This window comes from Acanthopagrus latus, chromosome 20 (genome assembly GCF_904848185.1).
Source record: "Acanthopagrus latus isolate v.2019 chromosome 20, fAcaLat1.1, whole genome shotgun sequence".
NCBI lineage: Eukaryota > Metazoa > Chordata > Actinopteri > Spariformes > Sparidae > Acanthopagrus > Acanthopagrus latus.
Window position 1 is genome coordinate 9,410,453 of NC_051058.1, and position 21,296 is coordinate 9,431,748.

A 21,296-nucleotide genomic window follows, 5' to 3' on the forward strand; every position below is an offset into this window, starting at 1 on the left:
CTCTTAAAATCGTTAAATAAGTGCTTAGACGGTGTTCTTGTTGAGGCAGAACCGGAACTGCTGATCCTTTAGCTGATACCCAAAGCTGTCAAAAGCAGGGATATTTATGGTAAACCTCCCACTTGCAAACCAGAAACTGATAAGAAGGCAGAAATTTCTTTAATACAGACAAAAAGTTTTTGAAATGAGACTAACTGGTTGTCAATGTAATGATTTGTTGTTTCCAAACTTCACATAACTTCACTGACTGATCCGTGCTACGTGACCAAACAAATAGACTCATATAGCTAACTAAGTGGCTATGGTGATTGTTTATAATACCTTAGAAGGACTAGATCCATCTTTGAAGGTGCAATATGTAAGAAATGGCCACCTATCGAATTCATACTCCAAACAAACAGCATATCACCCAAGTAACTGCAAAGTGCTGCTAACTTTAGCTGCTATGAGCTAGTCCAAGATTAGCTGGCTAGCATGCTATCTTTTGAACACAATACACAGATGTCTTTGACATAAGGTGAATTCTGCACATTCTGCCGACATTATTAGCTAATTTAGCTGTAAGACATTTAAACCCGTCTTTCAATAACTTTGCATGTAAACCGGAGTCCTGTTACTGTAATGGCCCTCCAAGCTTCCCTTTCAGCACAGAATGAATTTCAGATTGCTCTGTCGTTATCTGCCAGAGTACTCACAAATGGATGGTACATCTCTATCACGGCTGAAAAGGCAATAACTTCTTTTGCGCGGGCAGAGGACATTTGAATACTTCCTGTGTAGTAATAAAATGTCCACACAGCGCAATGATATAAAGCATTCTACAGAAAAGACAAGATCACAAACATAAGCACTAGCTGAACTTGTACAAAACAACACAGATGTAACATTAGGTAACACAGATGGAAATTCAGTTATGTCAATAATCATCACAAATCAAAGCGTCTCTGATATTTCATTGTCAGAGGAAACTTATCAAGATTGGCTCTGATCTAAGCTACATCTAAAAAAAAACTCTCAACTTAAAGCAACAATATGCAGAAATTGCTATTCTGCATGATTTGGTGCCCCTCGCAGTTCCTCAGAGCAACACCACTGTTGTAAACTCAAATCTCAGGTCAGGTCTCACGGCCATTTCTTACCGAGTCAAATCAAGCCACACTGACTGGCTTGTCCATCACCAGTTTTACAGCACCAAATTGAGCCACGCCATGCTGCGATGCGCCAGCAATGAACCTGCTCCAGAGTAGGGCCAATAGGGCCAAGCAGGCCGCAGTGAGGTTGTACCATTAAACTGATTACATAGTTACATAAGTTACATAAAGTTGCTTTAACATCACAATTCTGTGGTGATAATAAAAGCCCTACACTGGTAGATGGGTAAAAAGTATGACACAATGTATGGAGCTGGAACTATAGCATTGTTTGAGAGGCAAAATTAGTCATCATAAAGAAATCTGGGGACATTTTACACATTATTTAAGATACAGCTTGTTGGTGCTTAAACTAACTGTATACCTTGCAAGGGATTAATGATGAATGAATATTCAACAGGAGATGAAGCTAATGAGAAAATGAGGAAATAACGAGGGAATGGGCTTGCCACATTAAGCAGCTTATATAAATATTAGGGCTGCACAATAGAGATTTATTTCAGCAGATACCGATGAGATAAGAGATAATTCACATTAAACATAAATTGTTTCAGCACACCTGAGGGTAAGAAAAGCTAAAATGTGGTGAGCAGAGATGGACAATTTAATTTCCCGCAGCTCTAGTAAGATTTTATGTGTTCTAACTTAAGACTTTTCCGTCCCCAGGTGTGTCGTCTTCCCCTGAAACTGTTAAAAACATAATAATATTTTTCTAAAGTCCACATCAGACATGATTGTGACAACAACCTTATTCTTCTTTGTTAGCTGTTTGATCAGAAACCAACTCTCGAGATGAAAACAACCACCTACTGCATCTGAGTTTGTAAATGCTGCATTTCATAAGTCACTGAAAGCGACTGGGCAATTACACTGACACCAAATAGTCAATAACATAAATCAGGCCGATCTACCGTATATTGTGCATCCCTAATTAATGCATATGTAAAAATATTCTTCAAAATAGGCTCGAATATAGAAAATCAAATATAATACATAGCTACTAAATGGCTGGAAGCATGAACACAGCTCCTTTGCAATTTCCGTGGGCTGAGAGTCTAGTGCGAATGTAGAAAACACGAGTCTAAATGGCTTAAATCTGATTTAAACCATTTTTGATGTATTTATTTGATGCTATGCTATTGTATTATTTTGAATAAACTGTCCAGATGAATCTCTCTGACCAAAAAAAAAAAAACAGCATTAAATTCTAGAGGAACAGGGTCAGATCTAGTGTTTATTTACCCTTACATGTCAGACACTCATCAGCACACCTGCCCCTCTATTGGACGGTGCGCATCGGTGAGCATGCGCAATGGCACCGAACAGGTGCACGACGTCCACTATCAACATTATCATCCTCTTAACTCGTCTCCAGCCACCCAAATGAGGTACACATTATTGTAAAATACGCTGTCAGGGTCAGGGCTGTGCTGCCCTGGTAATAACACAGGTGCCACGGTAAACAGCCGGAGGGAGGCCAGCTTTATAAAAACTGCATGTGGCTGCTGGTTGAGACGAACGCACGGCGGTAATGCGTAGCCATCTCGTACTGAATGCGTCTTTTTCCTGGACGTTAAGAGAGGGAGAAATGCTTGACGATGTTGTTGTTTAATGTCGTTAATAAGATTTAATCGCTTCGGGAGCTCTTACTTTCCCAGGAGAGTACGGCAGCGTCCACCTGGTGGGTGTCGGAGGTGGGCTACGTCCCCTGCTTCCCCGACAGACTACATTAAAAAAAAAACACGTTTGCTTCCTCCCCTCGGGTAATAAACAGGCAGCTAGGTTAGAGGTGCTCACCTGCCCGGTCACCTTTTTATCCGGAAGCCTCTTCGTGGTCGCGGCTGTGAGGTGTCTCCACTCGGTAGCTCCACTTGAATCTGTGCGGTCAGTCTGACGGATCCAGCGGCAGCCCACACAAACTGCTATCTTTAAAACGAGACCTCACCTAAAACGCCTCGCGCGCTCTCACGATTAGCTCCATTGATTGGCGCGCTGGCCGTGTTGGCGTCTGATGCCGGTCCCCGGAGGATGTCCCGCAGCGGTGTGGTTGACCAAACGCGTCTTTTTTTCTGTTTTTTTTTTTTTTTAGGGGTGCTGCTGGTACTAACCGGTACGAAGTTGAAGCCTGTCCGCGGTTCCGTCGATATGAACCCCGAGCAGAGGAGCAGCAGAAACACAGCGACTCTCTCCACAGCGTCTCCCGGTGCTACAGTGACATCTAGCGGCGAGAGGAGCAGCTGCAGCCGGGTGGCAAATGAAAACCAAAGCCTATGTGTGTGTATGTCTATTTAATACCTTTATTCCACTCAATTATTGTAAACTGATAGGTTTTGATACAAATTATTTACATTTATTAATTCATTTATTTTTTTCGGCCAAAGAACTAATAGTTGTACTGAGAGAGAGAGGGAGAGAGAGAGAGAGAGAGAGAGAGAGGAGGAAGACAAACAGAGAGGGATTTTCATGCACAGCAACCAATTAAATATGGAGCATCACAAAGAGTCCAGTGCAGGTTGTGTGTTGAGAATCCCAGGGGGGCTTTTCTGATTGTTGCTGAATCAAAGGATCAGAGGGAGGATGACGGAGAGGGCGAGGGTTCACAACGGGCTCATTTACCACTGATCGCCATAGTCCGAGCTGTAAGACACGAGAAATCGATTAGTTGAATAGCCAAGATTTACACTTGTTAGTTAAATTTCACAACCTCTTTTCAATCTGTAACTTTCTACTTGTCTGTTGTCTTTTGAATGCAATTGTAACATATTTCTGTGTCCCTATAAAGCCCTCTGAATTACCTTGTGTTCGAATGGTGCTATATAAATAAACTTGCCTTGAGTCATTAAGGACCCCCCCCCCCCCAAAAAAAAAAAAAAATGGGAGCGGAGGTACATTTACATTAACAAGAAGTTCAAAAACAGCAACTTGAATATCAAAGTAATCCTTCTGTGGTAAATTTTACAAGTATAGCAGGGCCTGCATGCCAAAGGTGGTCCGCCATAAGGTTCAGTTTGGGCCGATAAATGTTTTGAGAGGAAAAACAGGCAAAAAATATCATGTTGTTTATGGAGTTTTATTTTCTATGAGTCAGAATGTTCTTTAAATAGGAAGGGATCCCTAATTATTAATTATTCTTTCATAATTAAGTCAGTCAATTAAGGAACTTTGGATCCTAGTAACATTTTGCACCATAACAATGTGAAATAAATATTGTGTACATCTAAAACATTCCCATAAATCATGATCATGTGATGATTTCAAATTGTGTGACTAAAAAATCAATTATGTTATTAAGGATAATAATGATGAGATAAAGTCATAATTATGAGATTTTAAAAAGACAAGTCTGGACTTTTCTTATACAAATCACATTTTTTCCTTCATCAACATTTTCATGCACACACTTGGCCAGTGGTCCACCATTAACTTTCAGTTTTGGCCCTCAGGGGGAAAAAAGTTTGGGCACCTGATCTCTAAAGTTTCAATGTAGACAGCTAGGAAAAACTATAGTAATGTGTTTTGATCTCAAACTGTGATTAAACTGAATGTTCTTCCTCTATTTGTGATAATTAGCTAAATAGCTTGAAGATTAAAGCTAGGTTAAATATTCAACATTGGCATCATTCTTTCCTCAGATAGTACCGATGAATTTCCACCATCGTCTTTCAGGCACACGTTTTATAAAATGAGCGTCTTTTCATTTAACCAGACATGTTGCTCTCACCGGGGTTCAGCTTCTTGGTTGGAATCAGCACCGAACAGCAGCCAAGCGACGGCCTGCTCGGGGGTTGACCTCTTCCCATACCTGGAGAAAATAAAACACCAGCATGTAACAACTGCGACTAAATGGTATCAGTTCTCGTTCGTGTGAAACCAGCAGCCACTCCGTCAGCGGTTCACTGGCTGCTCCCCATCAGCCTGGCTATGAATTTTATCTATGAGACATATTTTTCTTTTCAAGAATCATCACACCCTGTTGAGTGCTGCTTCTCCATTCAGTCTCAATCACAGGGCGGTTGAGCAATTATCTGAGAGAAAAGGAGAATTTTCAGGTTCACAGCCCGGTGTCCGGTAAGGCAAACACTACAAGCTCCTCCGACTTTGTCTTTTTAAGTCTCTTTATTGAAATCAATGTCTTGGCCACTGGAGAGTGAACCTGCCTTTGTTTGAGGCACGAGTGCAGAGACACAATCCAGCCTCTTTAATTACAGAGCAGGAGATGAGACTCGGTGATGAGGCTATACTCAGCTTCCCCTGCAGGAAAACTTGACACCCACTGGTTTCTCACAACTGGAACAACATACTGCACTGAAAAATGGTCAGAATTGTAATCTTGTCCCCATTTCAGCTGAAAGAAAACAGAACTTAAATATCAAGAAATGTTCTTGAGGTTTCCTTTGTGCTCTATCTAAAAGTACCAATGTTGAATAAAATCTACCACCATTTAAATTTATATATTAAATATTCTGTTACAATCTGGTCTTAATTTCCCACCTAGGAAGTCACGGAAGGAAGTGATCAGTGATGCTGGTGTTGCAGTGTGTCTTCTACAGGATTTGGGGTCACAGTGGAGCCATTAAAGGCTTCTGTCTGGTCTGAACTTTACACACCCATCTGAGGGAAACCAGACTCCTCTCCCCTGCCTCATTATTTCTCATAACAAGCACAGAAATGCATTGTAACTGAAGTATAATGAGCCAAGAGTTCTCTTCGGCTTGCCCAAGAAGGGCTGAGCTCTTGAAAAGTCATCATTTAAGGCAGAGAGGAGGCCTTCTGTGAGTAACGTCATGGCACAAGCGGAGGGCTCGTCCCCCCGTGTGGATATCCTTGCTAACTCGTCCTTCAGTCAGATACTTAATCCCCTCACATCAGGGGAGGTGGACGACCTGTCCGACCCAACCACAGGATGAAACAGTACCAACTCACTGCAAGTTCTACGGCATTAATAAGTCTCTTTTTTTTCCCTACAGTTTTTCCAGGTGATATTTGTAAAGGTTTGCAGCCGGACAGAATGGACATGTCTCCAAAAACTCCTTCACATGATCTTTAGAGTGAGATAACATGATTTAAGATGTGTCCTCCTAAAGGGGCAAGGCTTTATTTTGAAAAAGTAAGTAGAGCTTGACAATAATTGTGATTGACGATAAGAAAAAAACAGTTACAGTGGTAATGATACACATACAGTATGATAATATCATCTGAATAATCCAGAGAAGATGTTCAACATGATAGACATTGGTTTTTTTTGTGCACTTTCTTTTAGAGGTATGTTTACAGGATCTCTCTCCACCTCTTAGCAGAGACATATGAGATATTTGATTGATGGCATTTTAATGTTCTAATATCAATAGATATCACAGTAATATCTTTTCATGAATTTGTTGGACAGTGATAATCATGTGGTGAAGATTCTTCTTATGACAGCTGCAGCTCGACCATTACCCGATTTCTGGGGCTAACTTCGATACCAATATGATGGAGTAAAATATTCCCATATTGATAGATGGGCATATATATATATATATATATATATATATATATATATATATATATATATATATATATATATATATATATATATACACACACACACACACATGGGGTTTCTTGTTTTCAAACGTGGTTATGGTTGCAGTGTATTTACAGTGGCTTCAGTCTTAGGGCTTGTGTCCAAATAGCAAAAATCGCATTCTTATTTGCCAGTGCTTTCCCGCCAAAGAAAACAGCTGTTTGGAAACTTTATGTTGTTTGCATTTTAGCTATTCTGAGGCTTTTGCATTGTCAAATCAATTAATTTGATTTCTGAGAAAAAGAAAAAACAATCCCCCCAGCTGTAACTTGAAGTCACCCTGGTTGGGGTGGCCCTGCCAACGTCAGCCCACAATCTGCGCCCCTGGATGCACATCAAGTGTTGATTACAGATGTGATCACAAGCTGCTGAAAACTTTCCCTCCAGTCTGAAGTAATTGAAAGCGTGGTCCGGACGGCCTGACTCACCTCTGCCTGGTGATGAGGTTGACGTAATGCCGGACGGCCGCGTGGTACTTGGCCCAGTCCTCCGGGGAGGCGTTGCCGGCCGGGCTCTCCGGTTTGGGCGGTAAGCGTCCGCGAAGCTGCTGAGACACACCAGAAGGCAGAACACCAGGGCTGCGAGCATCATCCACGATCTGAGCGGGCTGGCCATCTGAGGAGGAGGAGGAGAGACACCATCACTTCACTTGAGCATTTTAAATTCCTGTGCTTGGAATTTAAAAAAAAAAAAAAAAAAAAAAAAACTTTTGTTGCATCGCATCAACAGGCGACTTTATCACAAACCATGATCTCTTGGCATTACATCGATCACATTAGGCGCAAGAATCTCTCCAGGATGCCGGTCAGAAATCTCTAAAAGTGCGTGGAAAGTCAGAATAAAAAAAAGTCAGACTTACTTTGTGACAGTTGTGTGCTGCTGGAGTCTGTGCTGCTGTGGAGCTGTGGAGCTGCTGTCTTCTGCTGTGAGCTCGGTTCACAGGGTTATATAGTGTGGGATGGATACCTGATGCGCACTGACTAACACTTAACCACTCCCCCTCCTCCAGCAGCAGCAGCCCTGAGGAGGGGGGGGGCTTATCTCTGTAATTTCAATATTTGACATTTAGCTGAAGGCTGAAGTTTATTTTAATGTAATTACACACAGGAACATGCACTCAGTTTTTTTGTTTGATGTTTTGTTTTTTGAAAATAAAGCTTGATGGGCTGTTATGTTGCTCTGGAACTTCAAGAGTTTAACATTTCACCATCTTGTAGAAGTTTACATTCTCAGCACATCGCCTGTGCATGATTCTGAAACCGAATAGCAGAATAACAGAAACCTGCTGGATTCTGACTGCGTCCTGCTGTTTCAGCACCGCGAACAGCTCCGAGAGGACCATAAAACGGTTCTTCACATTCATTGTGCGCCCGGCCCCTCTCACTGTGTTCTCCATCAATACGTGATGTAACAGTCCTGTAGGTGAAACTGTTTCAGATGTAAAAAGGAACAAGTGGGTGAGAGAGATGCGCAGATAACCTCAGAAATGTTGCAGAGAAGCGCAGATTTGCAAAAGGAACAGACACAAAGTTCTTTCCTCTGGCCGCTCGTCCATCTTAAAAATGGCTCAGACTGGAAGAACTGTGAAGAAAACCACGGCACAACGCCATCAGGATAAAATAACACACACTTGAAATGATGGCCTGCACGGCCCCTCACAAACCAACCATCAGAGAGAGGTGGGATGACCTGCTGACATGCAGTGAACCCTCCATCTCGGTCAGCAGCGAGCTATTGATCACTGAGTGTTTGAAACGGAAACTCTGACATACTGCACCTTTAACCATCTGTTTTTACAATAATTTGCCTCATAATGTACCGTCAACAGGGGCGGCAAGGGGCTCTTGATCATACCGAGTGAAAATGCATTTATTTTAACACACATCGTCAGAGTGTCAAACGATGTTAATCGCTATGATGACAGAAAGTGAGGTTTCTTCTGCAGATGCCAAGTTTACATGCAGTCTGTGTGGAACATTCACCACCGTGAATAACAGGCACATTCATTAGTCTTTGCTTGAAACAGGGTGAGTTTTTTGCAGTGCACACACAGTGTTGTAATCAGACTCATCCTATTGTCTTATTGACTCCAATCCACCCTGTGCGCGGGTAGTTAATGAACAAACACATTCATCTCTGCGCAGCCACCGGAATTACTCTCCACGCCACAGACATGGGCTCATTTAAAACTGCTCGGCAACGTCTTTCTTTAAAGAACGACGACAGTTATTAAACCGTCACCAACTTCCTGAAACAATGGACAAAACGTGAACTCATTGGCGAGTCAGTCCGTAATGTAAAAATGCATCATATCTAGGAATGACGTAGCCTAACTTGGCCCCTTCACCTTCGGCCCTCACACCTGCATGTGTTAGTCAGATGGCGACCGAGCCATTAAAACCGGTCTGGGAGGTGAGGGTCATCCACAGATCAATAAATGCAATCGTGTCGCACGCACCGCAGTAATTCCCTTATGATCGAGCCAGATGATTCACAGAGGTGTCGCTGCATCAAAATATCAATTTTATCACGCTGCCCCTTTTTCCAATTCATATCACCACAGAGGCTTCGGGGGCGGGCAACACGCTGATGGGACACGAGCACACAGTCGCTCCACAGACGCTGTGTACACGAATACCTTTCAGGCCTCAAGTGCTGACAGTCTAATGTGATCGGTCACATTTACGACCGTCGCGGCGGCTCCTGTTTATCTCGGATCTTCACGGTCTGCTGTTCAGTTCATGCCGCCTGGAGTCGTCGCTTATCCAACAGTGCGAGTGCAGTGATCTCTGTTTAGTGGGTTTCTGTGTGTGTGTGTGTGTGTGTGTGTGTGTGTGTGTGTGTGTGTGTGTGTGTGTGTGTGTGTGTGTTGGGTATCTGCCACTGCCCCCATATCTCTGCACACAGGATACAGATGTGCAGATTGTTAGTATTCAGCGAGCAATGAAATAAACGTTGTATTTTCTCTGCACTCTCCATTGTTTGATTGTGAAATCCTGAGCTGCTGTTGACATTATCCGCTTTATTGCAGAGGGTCAGACGAAGGGACGGATTCCTCTCTGACTTTAAGAGCGGTGACATTCTTCTCGTTTACCTCTCCGCCATAAAGCCCATCAACAGTATATCCCCCAAGGTTGAAATCCTCCTGTAAAACTCGTCGCACACAGCCACATCCTGTCATGCCTGGGATTGTTTTATCTGTTTGAAATGAACTGTTGAGAAAAATCTGATCATAAATCATGAAGCGTGGGTCCATTATTAGCAACACACTGTCCACATGTATCTGGAGTGTTACAAAAAAGCTAAAAGGAGGCTTTAATAATCTTTTTACAGCCCTGATTTATAACAACAGTATGAGCCGTGTGTTAGATCATGGATGAATCAAAGAAGCTGTCAGGCTGCCATGTAACATTAACAACACTCCCTCCCTGGGGAAGTCTTGACAACTCCTCTCATGTGCCGTTTATGTTGTTGTAAAAAAAAAACACACACCGTGTTTTCCTCTGTCCGCTCCCTAAGCCCTTGTCAGAAAACACGACTTGATTTGGGCGTAAATCCCCGCCGACGGCCTCCCTGGACCTGCTGCTGATAATAGACAAGCAGTTAAAGCGTATATATGGCCGCGCAATAAAGGCTGTGAGTGGGTTTGTGGTATTACACATTGATTGCACTGACCATTTTCCGAGCAATTATTGTCCCATAATTCAAACTGATATTGGGGGACGGTTGGAGCCGAGCCGCAGCTTTTACAGCCAAATGGCGTCCAGAATGATGCAAAACGGAACCTGGGATGGAAAAAATGGTGGCTTTGGACAGTCTGATGAGATCTTAAATAAATCTTCTTCCACTCAGGTGAACTGACGTGTGTCCGCTCCGCCGTGTTGGCCCCATTCCCCACAGCCAACAGTGGCCGTCCTGAACGTTCGGTTAATTCCACTTCGGCAGTCAACCTCTCTGGCCATAAAAGGCAATGGCAAGAAACAACAATATGCACAAGAAAAACTCATTAGCCATCTCCTGTGTTTGTAGGTAAACACCGAGGAGGTTATGGCCACCAGATAAGGGGAAGGGCAGACAGTTCAAGTTTTCACAGTCCAATAAACCCCCCTGGATAATGCACTCCTGAGGAGCAGCCTGGGCTCCCGCGGAGGGCAGAAGTGTTTGAGTTGCCATCAAGGCCGAGATAATGGGACCAGGAGGAGGCCACTGATTTGAAGAACTTTTCCTCTCATCTCGTTCGGTTTCGCCAAACTTTCCTCCCACCCGCGCTGCCGCTAACGACGTCTGTGGCTTTGTTGGATAAGACATCGAAAATGCGTGTGACTTTTACTTTGTAGGGAAATCTACTTATTGTAGGCATCTGACTGCGCTCCTCCGATGAGCTCTGAAAGCTTTTCCCCTCGGACCCGTCCCCACCATTTCCATCCGCCGCCTAGTCCAAACACAAAAGGACGATTACGTGCACAAAAGTCCATTCTGGTGTAAGAGCAATCTCCCTGGAGAATGTCTGACTCCTTCCTGCCATCACAGACAGATAGGGGGAAATGATTTTTATTTAGCTTTATCTCCAGAGTGGGGGAGCCACTAATATGAGCAGAGTGCTTTTCAGGCAGCCAGGTTCTGTTTGCACAGCTCAGGAGAAAGAATGAGCGGCTGATGGCCGTCTGCTACTATAGTGTGATAATTCATGACCATATAGATGGCTCTAAAAGGGGCCGTCGAGTGTCTTGTCAGTAGCGCTGCCGTTTGCTCTAGTGAGCAAACAATGACATGTTTGAGCTTTAACGTCCATGTTTTAGAGGGCATAAACACACACACACACACACACACAATCAGCGTCTTGGCGGCAGCAGAGTGGGTGAAAGAGTCAGGGCTTCTCGTTCGCTCATGTGGTTTCCAACACAGCGATGCCTCATGTGGTTCTCTCTGCCCCCAGAGGACCCGAAGCTCCTCTGCCAGCAGCAGCGGCAGCATCACTCAGACCATTTGTCTCTTCTGGAAAGCAGAGCTGACCAATTACAGCAATATCCCAGCGGCTGATGTGTTTATGAGCGAGCTGGTGATGGGAGCTTCAGGTAAATCTGACGGATGGTGAGGCAGGTGTTAGGGAAGATTTGACCCGGAGCGTGTTCTCAAAGTCACGACAAGTCCGGGAAGACAAATGTTTTATCTGTACAAATACTTTAAAGGTGCTCTGTGTAGTTTGGGGAAAGACACTGTAATCGCAAGAGAAAGAGCTCCATTTACTGTTTTTGCTTTATGCCTGAACAGACTAAATAAACAAACTGTCTTCGCTCCCATGTCTGAATAAACTGAATAAACACACTGACCTTAAAGGACAACATAGTTTCATTGGCGGACCCTGCCACTTTTCTAGCCTCGATGTTCTAGGGAGTTTATTTTCCTCTGAGAACAGCTTGTTTATTCAGTTATGAAAAACTAAATGTCTGAGTTTGTATCACTAGCTCATTAATATTGTCGATAGCTGTATACTGATATTGCAATAGTGCCCCTTTAAAGATGATGTCATTCCCTCTCCACATCCCGGGCACCAGATTAACCGGAGAGGCTTACAACTTCATTTGCAGTAATTTGCAGCATCGCACCACAAAACAACATGACGTCACACTAGACGTGACTCGACGCATATGTGCGTCACAACCGACTTGACAGAAGCTGTAAACAGCAGATATTCCCCGCAAGCTGTGGAGATTTCAGTTCTCAGGGGTGTTGACTCAGGATCTCTTCCCAGTGGACACCAATTACACAAAATATGAGACTGGCTTTTTTCCTTTCATTTCTGGGGAATTCTAGATGAATACTAGGCTCTCTGATGCGAGAGATGTAATGCACATACCAATGCCCACCAGAATCAATGCTTAAAGTAATTAAGAGTCAGTAATTGCAGCAAATGGGCTACATGTAACTGGACTGATTGGACATCAATACCTAATGAAACCGTTTCTCATTGTTTCCCAGGATGTGTCTCTGTCCATCTTCATGAAGATTTTACAACAGCTTTGTTTTCTTGATAAAGGAAAATAGCTTGTACAAGTCTCATCAGAACAACTGGTTTGGTAACAGCAATGGTTTGTTTTTTTGTTTCAAGCCAACAGAAAACATACCCCAAGTGTGATATCAATCACTCTGATCCTCTGGCTTAGAGGCGTGTGTGTGTGTGTGTGTGTGTGTGTGTGTGTGTGTGAGAGGCCATATATCAGCAGCACTTTTGAAAAACAAGAGACGGTGATATTGGAGTGGCCTGAAGTGTAGGTGAGAGTAAATGGCTGATGCTCAAGTGGTACGCCATCAAAACCTCAGAAAAAAAATTAGCACACAAATGAGAAAAGTACGGTGGCCCTGAAGTGCAAAACACAACAGTGTAGAAAAAATGCCATGGCAAGCTACAAAATGACTGTTGAGGCGTTTAACTCAAAACACACAACTGTCAAGCTAATTAGAATTCATCTTCTGCAAACCATGACCTGTACAACATCTAGTAAGTGGAGATATGGGAAAAAAAAGTTCTCAAGTGAAAGTCAGGGAATAACTCAAGCCCTGTGGATTCATCCTCTGGGGGACATGAATGTCTCTCCATGGCAAGACATGAAACTGTTGCTGAGATATTTCAGTCTGGTGTGGCTGTGAAGAGTATGAAGGACAGTGAACAAGACTTGATGTGCGGAATATTGGTCATTTTTTACCTCCAGCAAGCAGAGTCCAGTTGATTGTTGGTTGGTTGCTTGAGTTAATTTGATGACGATGACACTTTAACATTGCCAGATGGGGCGTTTTTCAACATTTTCTTTCATTTCTCAGGGTATAATTAATGGATCTTGATGTGAAATATGGGACATATTTTGGTGGCTAGTACCTGCGAGTGAGTATAATTTGATGTTGATCCTAGATATAGTGATATATATGAGGTATGTTTTTGGTGGGTTTTTTTTGCATCAAGGCTACGAGCATGCATCAGTAACTCTTGAACATCGGGGTGTGTGTTCCTCCACTACCTCTTCTCTACACTCTGGTACAAAGAACAGACATGCTATTCAAAAAGCCGTAACGCCAACATGGCTAACAAATAAATACTTTGTTAACATTGTAGTTGTTTGAGTACAGTCATACTGCCACATTTAACTTTCTGTTATGAGTTGAACAAAAAAAAAACACGTCGTTGCTCGTTTGATTTGACAATAAACTTTGAGTGGTTATATTTAGCGGTTTTCTGATTGCTACCACAGCCCATATTGTGATTTCTGTTTAACCACAAACACATCATGTCTTTGGACTATATACCAGTTTTATCTTTAATTTCATAAACACCATATCTGCAGCGCAAACCTGCACCAGCCTAAAACGAAGTAAGCCATCTCAAAACGTCTTGATCATTGCAGCCAATCTCCATCCTCCGTAGCCTCATCTAACCTGCCGGCCATCTGCATTTCCCTTTAAAAGTGAGATGAACGACGTTAATCAGCACATGGGAGCTCTGTGCATCCCTCAGCTCCTGCTCGTCCTGCTATAATAAAGCAGTCTGCCTGCCGGAGTAATTACTCTCATCTGTCTCAGTCGTATGAGCAAAGACACGACTGGATAAAAGCTCTGCTCAGCGGCCCCTTTCTGGCAGCCAACGACACGAGTGGAACCGAGGCGTCGAACCAAATCCTGCAACTTTGTTACACATCAATTACAGAAAGTGACTGTTTTAAAATGATCTTTGACTATAAAATGAATGTATGATCCTGACCAAGCACAACTGCTGTATACAGAGTGAGTGTTTTACAAAGACTTTTTATTCATTTGTAGACAGAATCAGATGCTGTGTACACAAAATGAATTTTCCCTTTAAAGCCTCATCATTAAATTTTTTTTTAAACAGAAATGTACTAAAATCAAGCCATGTTTCAAAACATAAAAAGGAGGCTCAATCAGGAAGTCTTACTCTGAAACAAACTCATACAAATATACAGTATACATGAAAACGCTACAAACTCGACTTTAGGACAAAGCCCATATTTACAAATATTATAATAGATGCCTGGTCAGTATAAAGCCACAGTCTGACTCTCATGTCTCACTCTCAAGGGTTAATACAAGCAGCAGCAGTCGCATCTTTGATTCAAAACAAACAAAACACAAAATTATTAGATTTAACCGAGAAATCTGGGGAAGAAAAAAAGTCCCCGTTTCATGCACTACCCACGTCTTTCTCCAGCAATGTCTCCACCATCTTTGGCAAGAAGGCTTCCAGGAAATGAAAGAAGTCTTGAAAAACTCCTGCCTGGTCACTGGTCGGCTCAAACAGGAGTACTGCCTTTGTGCTTTCTGTCCCACCCACCATCTGGGCCTGGACCTTGACCTCCAGGGGCTCCTTGAGCTCTGGCTCTTTTTCAATGATGTGAGCTGTGACCTGGGACTCCAGATCAACACAGCTGCCCTCTGGCCTCGTGTCTGCATCTTTGCTCAGCTCTCTTCTCACCTTCCTCCTGCCGGCCCACACTACGTGCTTGAGCGCGCAGATCCAGTGAGGGAGCTCAGGCTTCCCCCTTTTCGCCAGCCTTGGCTTTTTGCCTTGAGGCGACACAGAAGCGTCACTGCCAGAGGATAGCGGCCGCTTGGCACCGAGCACAGCTGTACCCTGAGGGCTGGCTTCGATTTGGGATTCAACACTGTCATAGCTGTCATTCAATGATGTGTTTAGGGAAGCTGAGGCAGTCGCCATTCCTTCGGCTGAAACCTCGCCAAAGACGGCATCTGTGGAGGGAGTGAGGTGACACCTCAGAACATTTTGGAAGACTCCCTCCACAGCAGAGCAAACCTTCTGAAACCACAGCCACCGGAAACCATCTCCCGCCATGTGCAGCTGATTACGCAGCCCTTCAGGGAGCGACGCTGATTTAAAGGGGATACTGATGGACAGCTGCTCTGTTTTGGTTTGGGCGGCCTCCCCGTGGGGGGTGAAGAGGCGCACCAGACCCCAGGACTTCCCCTTGGTGGATTTGCGCTGGTACTGCAGGCTGCGGCAGTATTTCTCTGCATCCTGGCACTCCCTCTGGAAGCTGCGGTGGGAGCGTTCGTTCAGGTTGCCAGCAACATTGTGGGACAGCTCAAATGGGTCTAGGAGATTTAGGGGGCCCAGTTTGGGACCTTGGTGAGGGCTCTTGGTCGGTTCTTCCTCTTCCATGGCCTGCTCCTCTTCATTGTGGACGAGGAAGTCAGTGATTGGGAGTGCACGGCCCTCCCTGACAGATATGACACTACTGGCAAAATCAAAGTTAGCATAGAAGGAGAAGAAGCCAGCGAGGAGGGTGCCTGGATGGAGGAAACGTACGTGCACAGTGAGAGTGGTGATGCTGGCATTGTATCAAGATGTACGGATCGCTCATTTCTCTTGTTTAAATTACATTTACTTACAGAGGTCCTGTTTATTCTTGCTCGGGGGCACAGCAATAGGCTGACTAGGGAAGGTGCAGTTCCAGCCCTCAATCACACACTCTTCTTCCTCACCTGCGCCGAGGTGAACACATAATATTAACTTATAGCAGATAACTGAAACGACAGATAAACTAGCAAATTAAGGCGCCGTTTTAATTGCACAAGGCTACCAAAATGATAATTTCAAGATGTCCGAAAAAATCCTTTTAAAAAAAGGCAAAAGTGAAATATTTGCTGCCAAACAACAGCTTAAAAACTTTTGATTGCATCATTTTTTACAACTGGAAAACATTTTATCTGTTTTCATGAGGATGTTCAAAAGTGTTGACTGTAGAGAAGCACGGATGAGGACACATTGTGCCTGGAGCAGGACCTTCTCGTATGAAAAGATTTAATGATTAAGTGGCACAAACTGGTGATTTAAGTGAATTTGCACACGCACAGAGCGGAGCAGATGGTCTTACATGGCAATTACCTGGGCTAATGATGAAACCTCACAAACATGTTCCTCGTAATGAACAGGTGGCACTCATCAGGCTGAAACAAGCTATTTATGACAAATTTGTGCTGTTAAAGGGTTTGGTGAATCAGACGTTGAACACTGAAACCTCACACACACAAAAAGAAGGAAGTGAGAGGATGTTCTTGCACGAGGGGTCGAGTGTAGGAGCAGTGGTGCACTCACAGGCCATGTGTTTGAGCTGGTCCACTGTGGGGAGGACGGGAGGTTCACAGTTCTGCAGGAAGAAGATGATCAGCAGCGTCAGCGCGTAGTTGTTGAGCAGGGGACCGGCACCGCTGGGATTACCTACAGGTCACAACGCAAATGTGATAGCGACGTTATTATCTGACAGGATGAAGCCAAGATTAATGCAATTCAATACAAGTATATATGTAGTATAGAATGAGGTCGACAGCTTTGTCAGGGTGTGGAGGAGCTTTTGTGGCATGGATTTTGTTATCTGGTCTCCTTCTTAGAAATTCAAGCATAAAATACTAAAATAGGTCACCAATTATACTTGGGTGGCTGTTACTGTACCTGGGCAGTTCATAAGTAAAATATATGTGTGGGAAATGCTGGCATTACACTGAAGTTAGAACCTCTGTGCATGAATACAATAGTGCACTTCTACAATAGTTTAGTCCTTAACATCAACAGTTATAAAGCCAGTGCAACCAGCATGGCTGCTTTTTGAGAATTAACGCGATTGTTATGCCGCCTACACTGATGTCACGATTCACGTCACGAATGCTGAATGATCTGCTGGGAATGATCCAATCACATCTCTCTCACATCTCATTCAACATTCCCCATCACCACTTGCACATTTTTTATAAACTCTGAATGGTTTTCGTTCACAGTTGTAGTTTTTTAGAACCTTTTAGATCCATCACTTCAAAATCTAAAATTCTTGATTACAACAGCAGCCTTAAATGCAACCAGTCCCATCACGCTCTGCTAATCACTCTGAGTAAGTGCCTTGTTGAAAGCTGCACTGGCAGCGTGGAGGTTACTGTTCATCAAAGGGAATAAAGCAGAAAGGCCCCAGGAGGAAAGGTAATTAGTCAGCTCCTCAGTGAGGAACACTCCTATAAAGATTTTTATTCGTTATCAGGAGACACAGCCTGAATGACTTACAGCACAAAAGGAACTCTGCTTGGGCTTTTCATTTCCATAAAAAAGGCAGTGAAAGGCTTTGCAGAAATCAGTGTGTCTAGACTGATCCCAGCATGAAGATAATGGACATGTGAAGCTCTACTGACATCTGCTGGCCAAAAGAACAAACTCAATACACAGAACCACAAGACTCTCCTCTTAAGTTTACAACAGTGGTATCTGGTGAATTGGTGCCATTTGTTATAGTCAGAGTTGCAAAACATTTCATCTTACCAGCCAGCTGCTTCTGCCTGGCCCAGTAGCGGATGGTGTACACCAGAGGCCTCAGCCTCTCCTCCATCCCTGAGCACAGCTGGAGGAAACGGGTGTTCCTCACTGCTAGTCTATTGAGGGAGGACAGAAGAAAGAAACATGTACAAACTTTGAGATAAAAATCACCCTCTCATCACATCTGGAGACACTACACACCTGTTGTTAAGGGTGATGTCCCCCTGCAGGTTAAGCTCGCGGTGATGGAACTTGACTACCGGGAGTCGAGCGCTGCTGACCACGTGGACTTTGTGCACGCTGGGGACGCAGCGTCGAAGGATTGCCGCCACAAGTTCTAGCACCTCTGCTGGAGAGGCGGTGGAGATGTCAATGTCAGACAGGATGGAGTCCTCAGAGCGGCCGTCGTCTGACATGCCCTCGCCTGCCTGAGCAAAGGTGAAAAAGTACAGTTGTTTTCCCGTTTTGGCTATCAAGCATGTAGATCAAATGCACCAACTATAGTACGTGCAAAAACATCAGACCTGTTCTGTGGTGGACTTGGCACGGGCCTGGAACACCTTAGTGTTTTCCAGGTCCAGGAACAGGTCCAAGTCACAGGAGTGGATGCCGAAAGTGTTGACAGATGAACCGAACTGCAGAATCTGGCTTTCTGCAAAACATCAAACATACGGCAGAATTAAAAGTGATACAGCAATCTTTTGTACAGTAATCAAGACTTCAGAAACAGTCTGTCTGTGTGTGTGGTCCCAAAGGTCACCTGGGAAAAACTCCACAAAAACCTCCTGCAGGAGTTGAACCAGCAAACCTCTGGCCTTCTTCTCGTTTTCACCCAGCTGGAATCGCTCTAAAATGAAGTGCATCTGTGCATCCACCTGGAGGAGAAGGAAGGACAACACCACAGTCCCTTGTTAACAACACACTGTGATAACATACAAACCTGTTTATCTATTCTCATTGACTAAACACGACTAAAGCTGAAGTCAAAATACATACTAATATAACAAATATATACTAATCTGAAAGGGCATATCTATCATTTAGTATCTATCAGTGTTTCTTCCAAATCCTTTCAGACCCACACTTTGCTGGCGTTCACCGGGGTAAGAAAAAAAAAGGGGGGCGGGGGGACAGTATGCTTACGGACGCCAGCTGACACAGCTGAGGTTTGAGCCGGTCCAGAGCTTGCTGGAGGTTCTGGAAGTCATTCTTCTTCTTGGGAATCAACTTGAACTCTTTCTTTTCCCGGGATTTGACGCGCAGCTTCAGGCCTTTCATCAGATGCTCGACGCGGGACAACGTTGCCTGCACGCTGTCAGTCTCACTGAACTGCACGATGGCGTACACACCCTGTTACGGCAGAACGATGCATCACAGTCAGACGACAATAAGGAGCATCAGCCACTATATACATGATGCAAGGTGACTGTCAGTGTTTTTGGTGTGGGGCGATGAACAGTGCGAGGATACGGACATAATTTCAATATGAGCTGTAACTCACTGACCTTGTCTTTATCCATGATAACATCTGAGACTTCTCCAAACTGCTGGAAGTACTCAACTACGTCAGTCTCAGAGATCTCAGGCTTGATGCCGCTGACAAACACACTGTGCTCCTCCTGGGCCTTCCTGGTGGCTCGCACAGTGCTCAGCGTCTTGTGTTTCCGCCCTTTGACGTGCTGATCCAAGCTTGGCTCTGCAGGAAGTTAAAACATGATCAGTACCACAGAAATACCACGGCTTCAAAAGACGGAGTTGGGACAGTTTTAACATTAAAAAATGACAGTCTATTTGAACTACATTCATGAATTGTATTTACAGTAACGTTAGTTTGTGTGGATACATACAGTCACTCAGTTTACAAAGTTATATAAAAACATTTTTTATTACAGCTGTCTCTCTCTTCTTTATCTTTAAAGGCAGGGGGAAGAATCAAAAAAGCAATATGGTTATATCGTACAATGCAAGCACAAATCTGTGTCTTTGCGCACGTTATCACCTTCGTTGTTTATGTCATATTTTTAAAAAAATGGGATGAGGAACAGTACTCTTGTAGTTAACTTGTATTGGTAATTATAGCTAATATTTTGGCGGGGTTTTTATATGTATGTATGTATGTATGTATGATTTGTTTAGCTAACGTACCATGTAACCTTAATACATGTCAAATATATATGAAGCCATCATTAGCCAACACTATGTGCAATTAGCGAACTGCCCCAACAATGCGCAACAGGGTGTCGTGAACTTTGGTGACAATAACTGGAGTTATGTTAGCCAGAATTTCTACTAAGGTAATACTTTTATCACTGGAAACATAAACTGAGTTAATTTGACTCACAACTGGCTAACGTTACGTTAGCTTACCGTTCGGTAAGTTGACATTGCACAGAGTGCAGTGAAAACCTTTCGGCGTCGTTTTGATGTCACCATCTGCTTCCATGATGGCAAAACGTAAAATGTGACGATGAAACGACAAACAAATCGACCGCTTAAGACTTCAGCAATGTTCTGGGGCCGACGGGATGTCCATGCGCCTCTCAAATCTCCCTCCAGCGTCTGCCCTGCGTTTGTTTCTGGTCCGTCCCCAAAGTGTGTCCGGGTTGTTCTTCTGCTTTATTCACGTTCCGGTTAAACCTATTTAGTGCATTTCCGCAAATCATGAAACAGGGAGATTATCTTTATCTTTGACTGATAACTATCTCACATGTATTACCCCTGTGTAACTTCTTAACACACTTTCATATTGATGTAAATTTTTACCACTCTTTAAAATGTCTTACTGAAGTGATTACACAGCCTTCCTAGTATTTTTTTAAATATGCCAAAGCAATTAATTTCTTCTCTGAAAAGTGGTAATATGTGTACTATAACAGGCATCGACTCTAGATGTTGTGGTTAAACTTGTGGATATTAAATTTGGGTTGTTTCACATTATATGGAAGCTGACTCTGGATTTTTTTATTTTTTTTTTAACCCCAACCCCATCATCCATTTTCAAACACACACTTGTCTGTTACACTATTTTACTTCGTCCTCCCAGAAAACGATGTTTAACTGCTGTGACTAGACTTATCATTATCAATATCATGATCATCATCAATCATCATCACCTTAATCAGAATTCAACTTGTGGAAACTAGACCTGGAGCAAAACAGTTGCACATTACAGAAAATGCCAGTCCCTTCCCATCACAGCTTCCAGCACTTCTTGTGGCTGACTAAAACATTAAAATAGACCAGACCCCAAATAACC

At 43.5% G+C, this 21,296-nt stretch overlaps 3 protein-coding genes across 3 annotated transcripts in view; all 3 read right to left on the bottom strand.

The window, feature by feature from the left end:
* The window catches only part of mpp2b (membrane protein, palmitoylated 2b (MAGUK p55 subfamily member 2)), a 45,868-nt gene extending 42,531 nt beyond the window's left edge, over window positions 1-3,337 (bottom strand). The window contains exon 1 of the mRNA XM_037081734.1: window positions 2,949-3,337. The gene's annotated coding sequence lies outside the window, so the exon portion shown is untranslated. The remainder of the gene's footprint in view (window positions 1-2,948) is intronic.
* Window positions 3,338-3,426: 89 nt separating this feature from the next.
* On the bottom strand, window positions 3,427-7,332 carry pyyb (peptide YYb). Its single transcript, XM_037081735.1, is given in 4 exon segments — window positions 3,427-3,788; window positions 4,873-4,953; window positions 7,146-7,248; window positions 7,251-7,332. Coding segments are annotated over 4 exon segments (291 nt in total). The 3' UTR covers window positions 3,427-3,763.
* Window positions 7,333-14,584: 7,252 nt separating this feature from the next.
* tut1 (terminal uridylyl transferase 1, U6 snRNA-specific) lies at window positions 14,585-20,685 on the bottom strand. The gene is made up of 10 exons (XM_037080842.1): window positions 20,408-20,685; window positions 19,546-19,736; window positions 19,184-19,390; window positions 18,801-18,915; window positions 18,565-18,692; window positions 18,242-18,468; window positions 18,047-18,156; window positions 16,841-16,963; window positions 16,135-16,227; window positions 14,585-16,032 (listed from the first exon to the last, which is right to left on the bottom strand). The coding sequence occupies exons 1-10, from the start codon at window positions 20,481-20,483 to the stop codon at window positions 14,909-14,911; spliced, it is 2,394 nt and encodes a 797-aa protein (XP_036936737.1). The 5' UTR covers window positions 20,484-20,685; the 3' UTR covers window positions 14,585-14,908.
* Window positions 20,686-21,296: the final 611 nt, after the last annotated feature.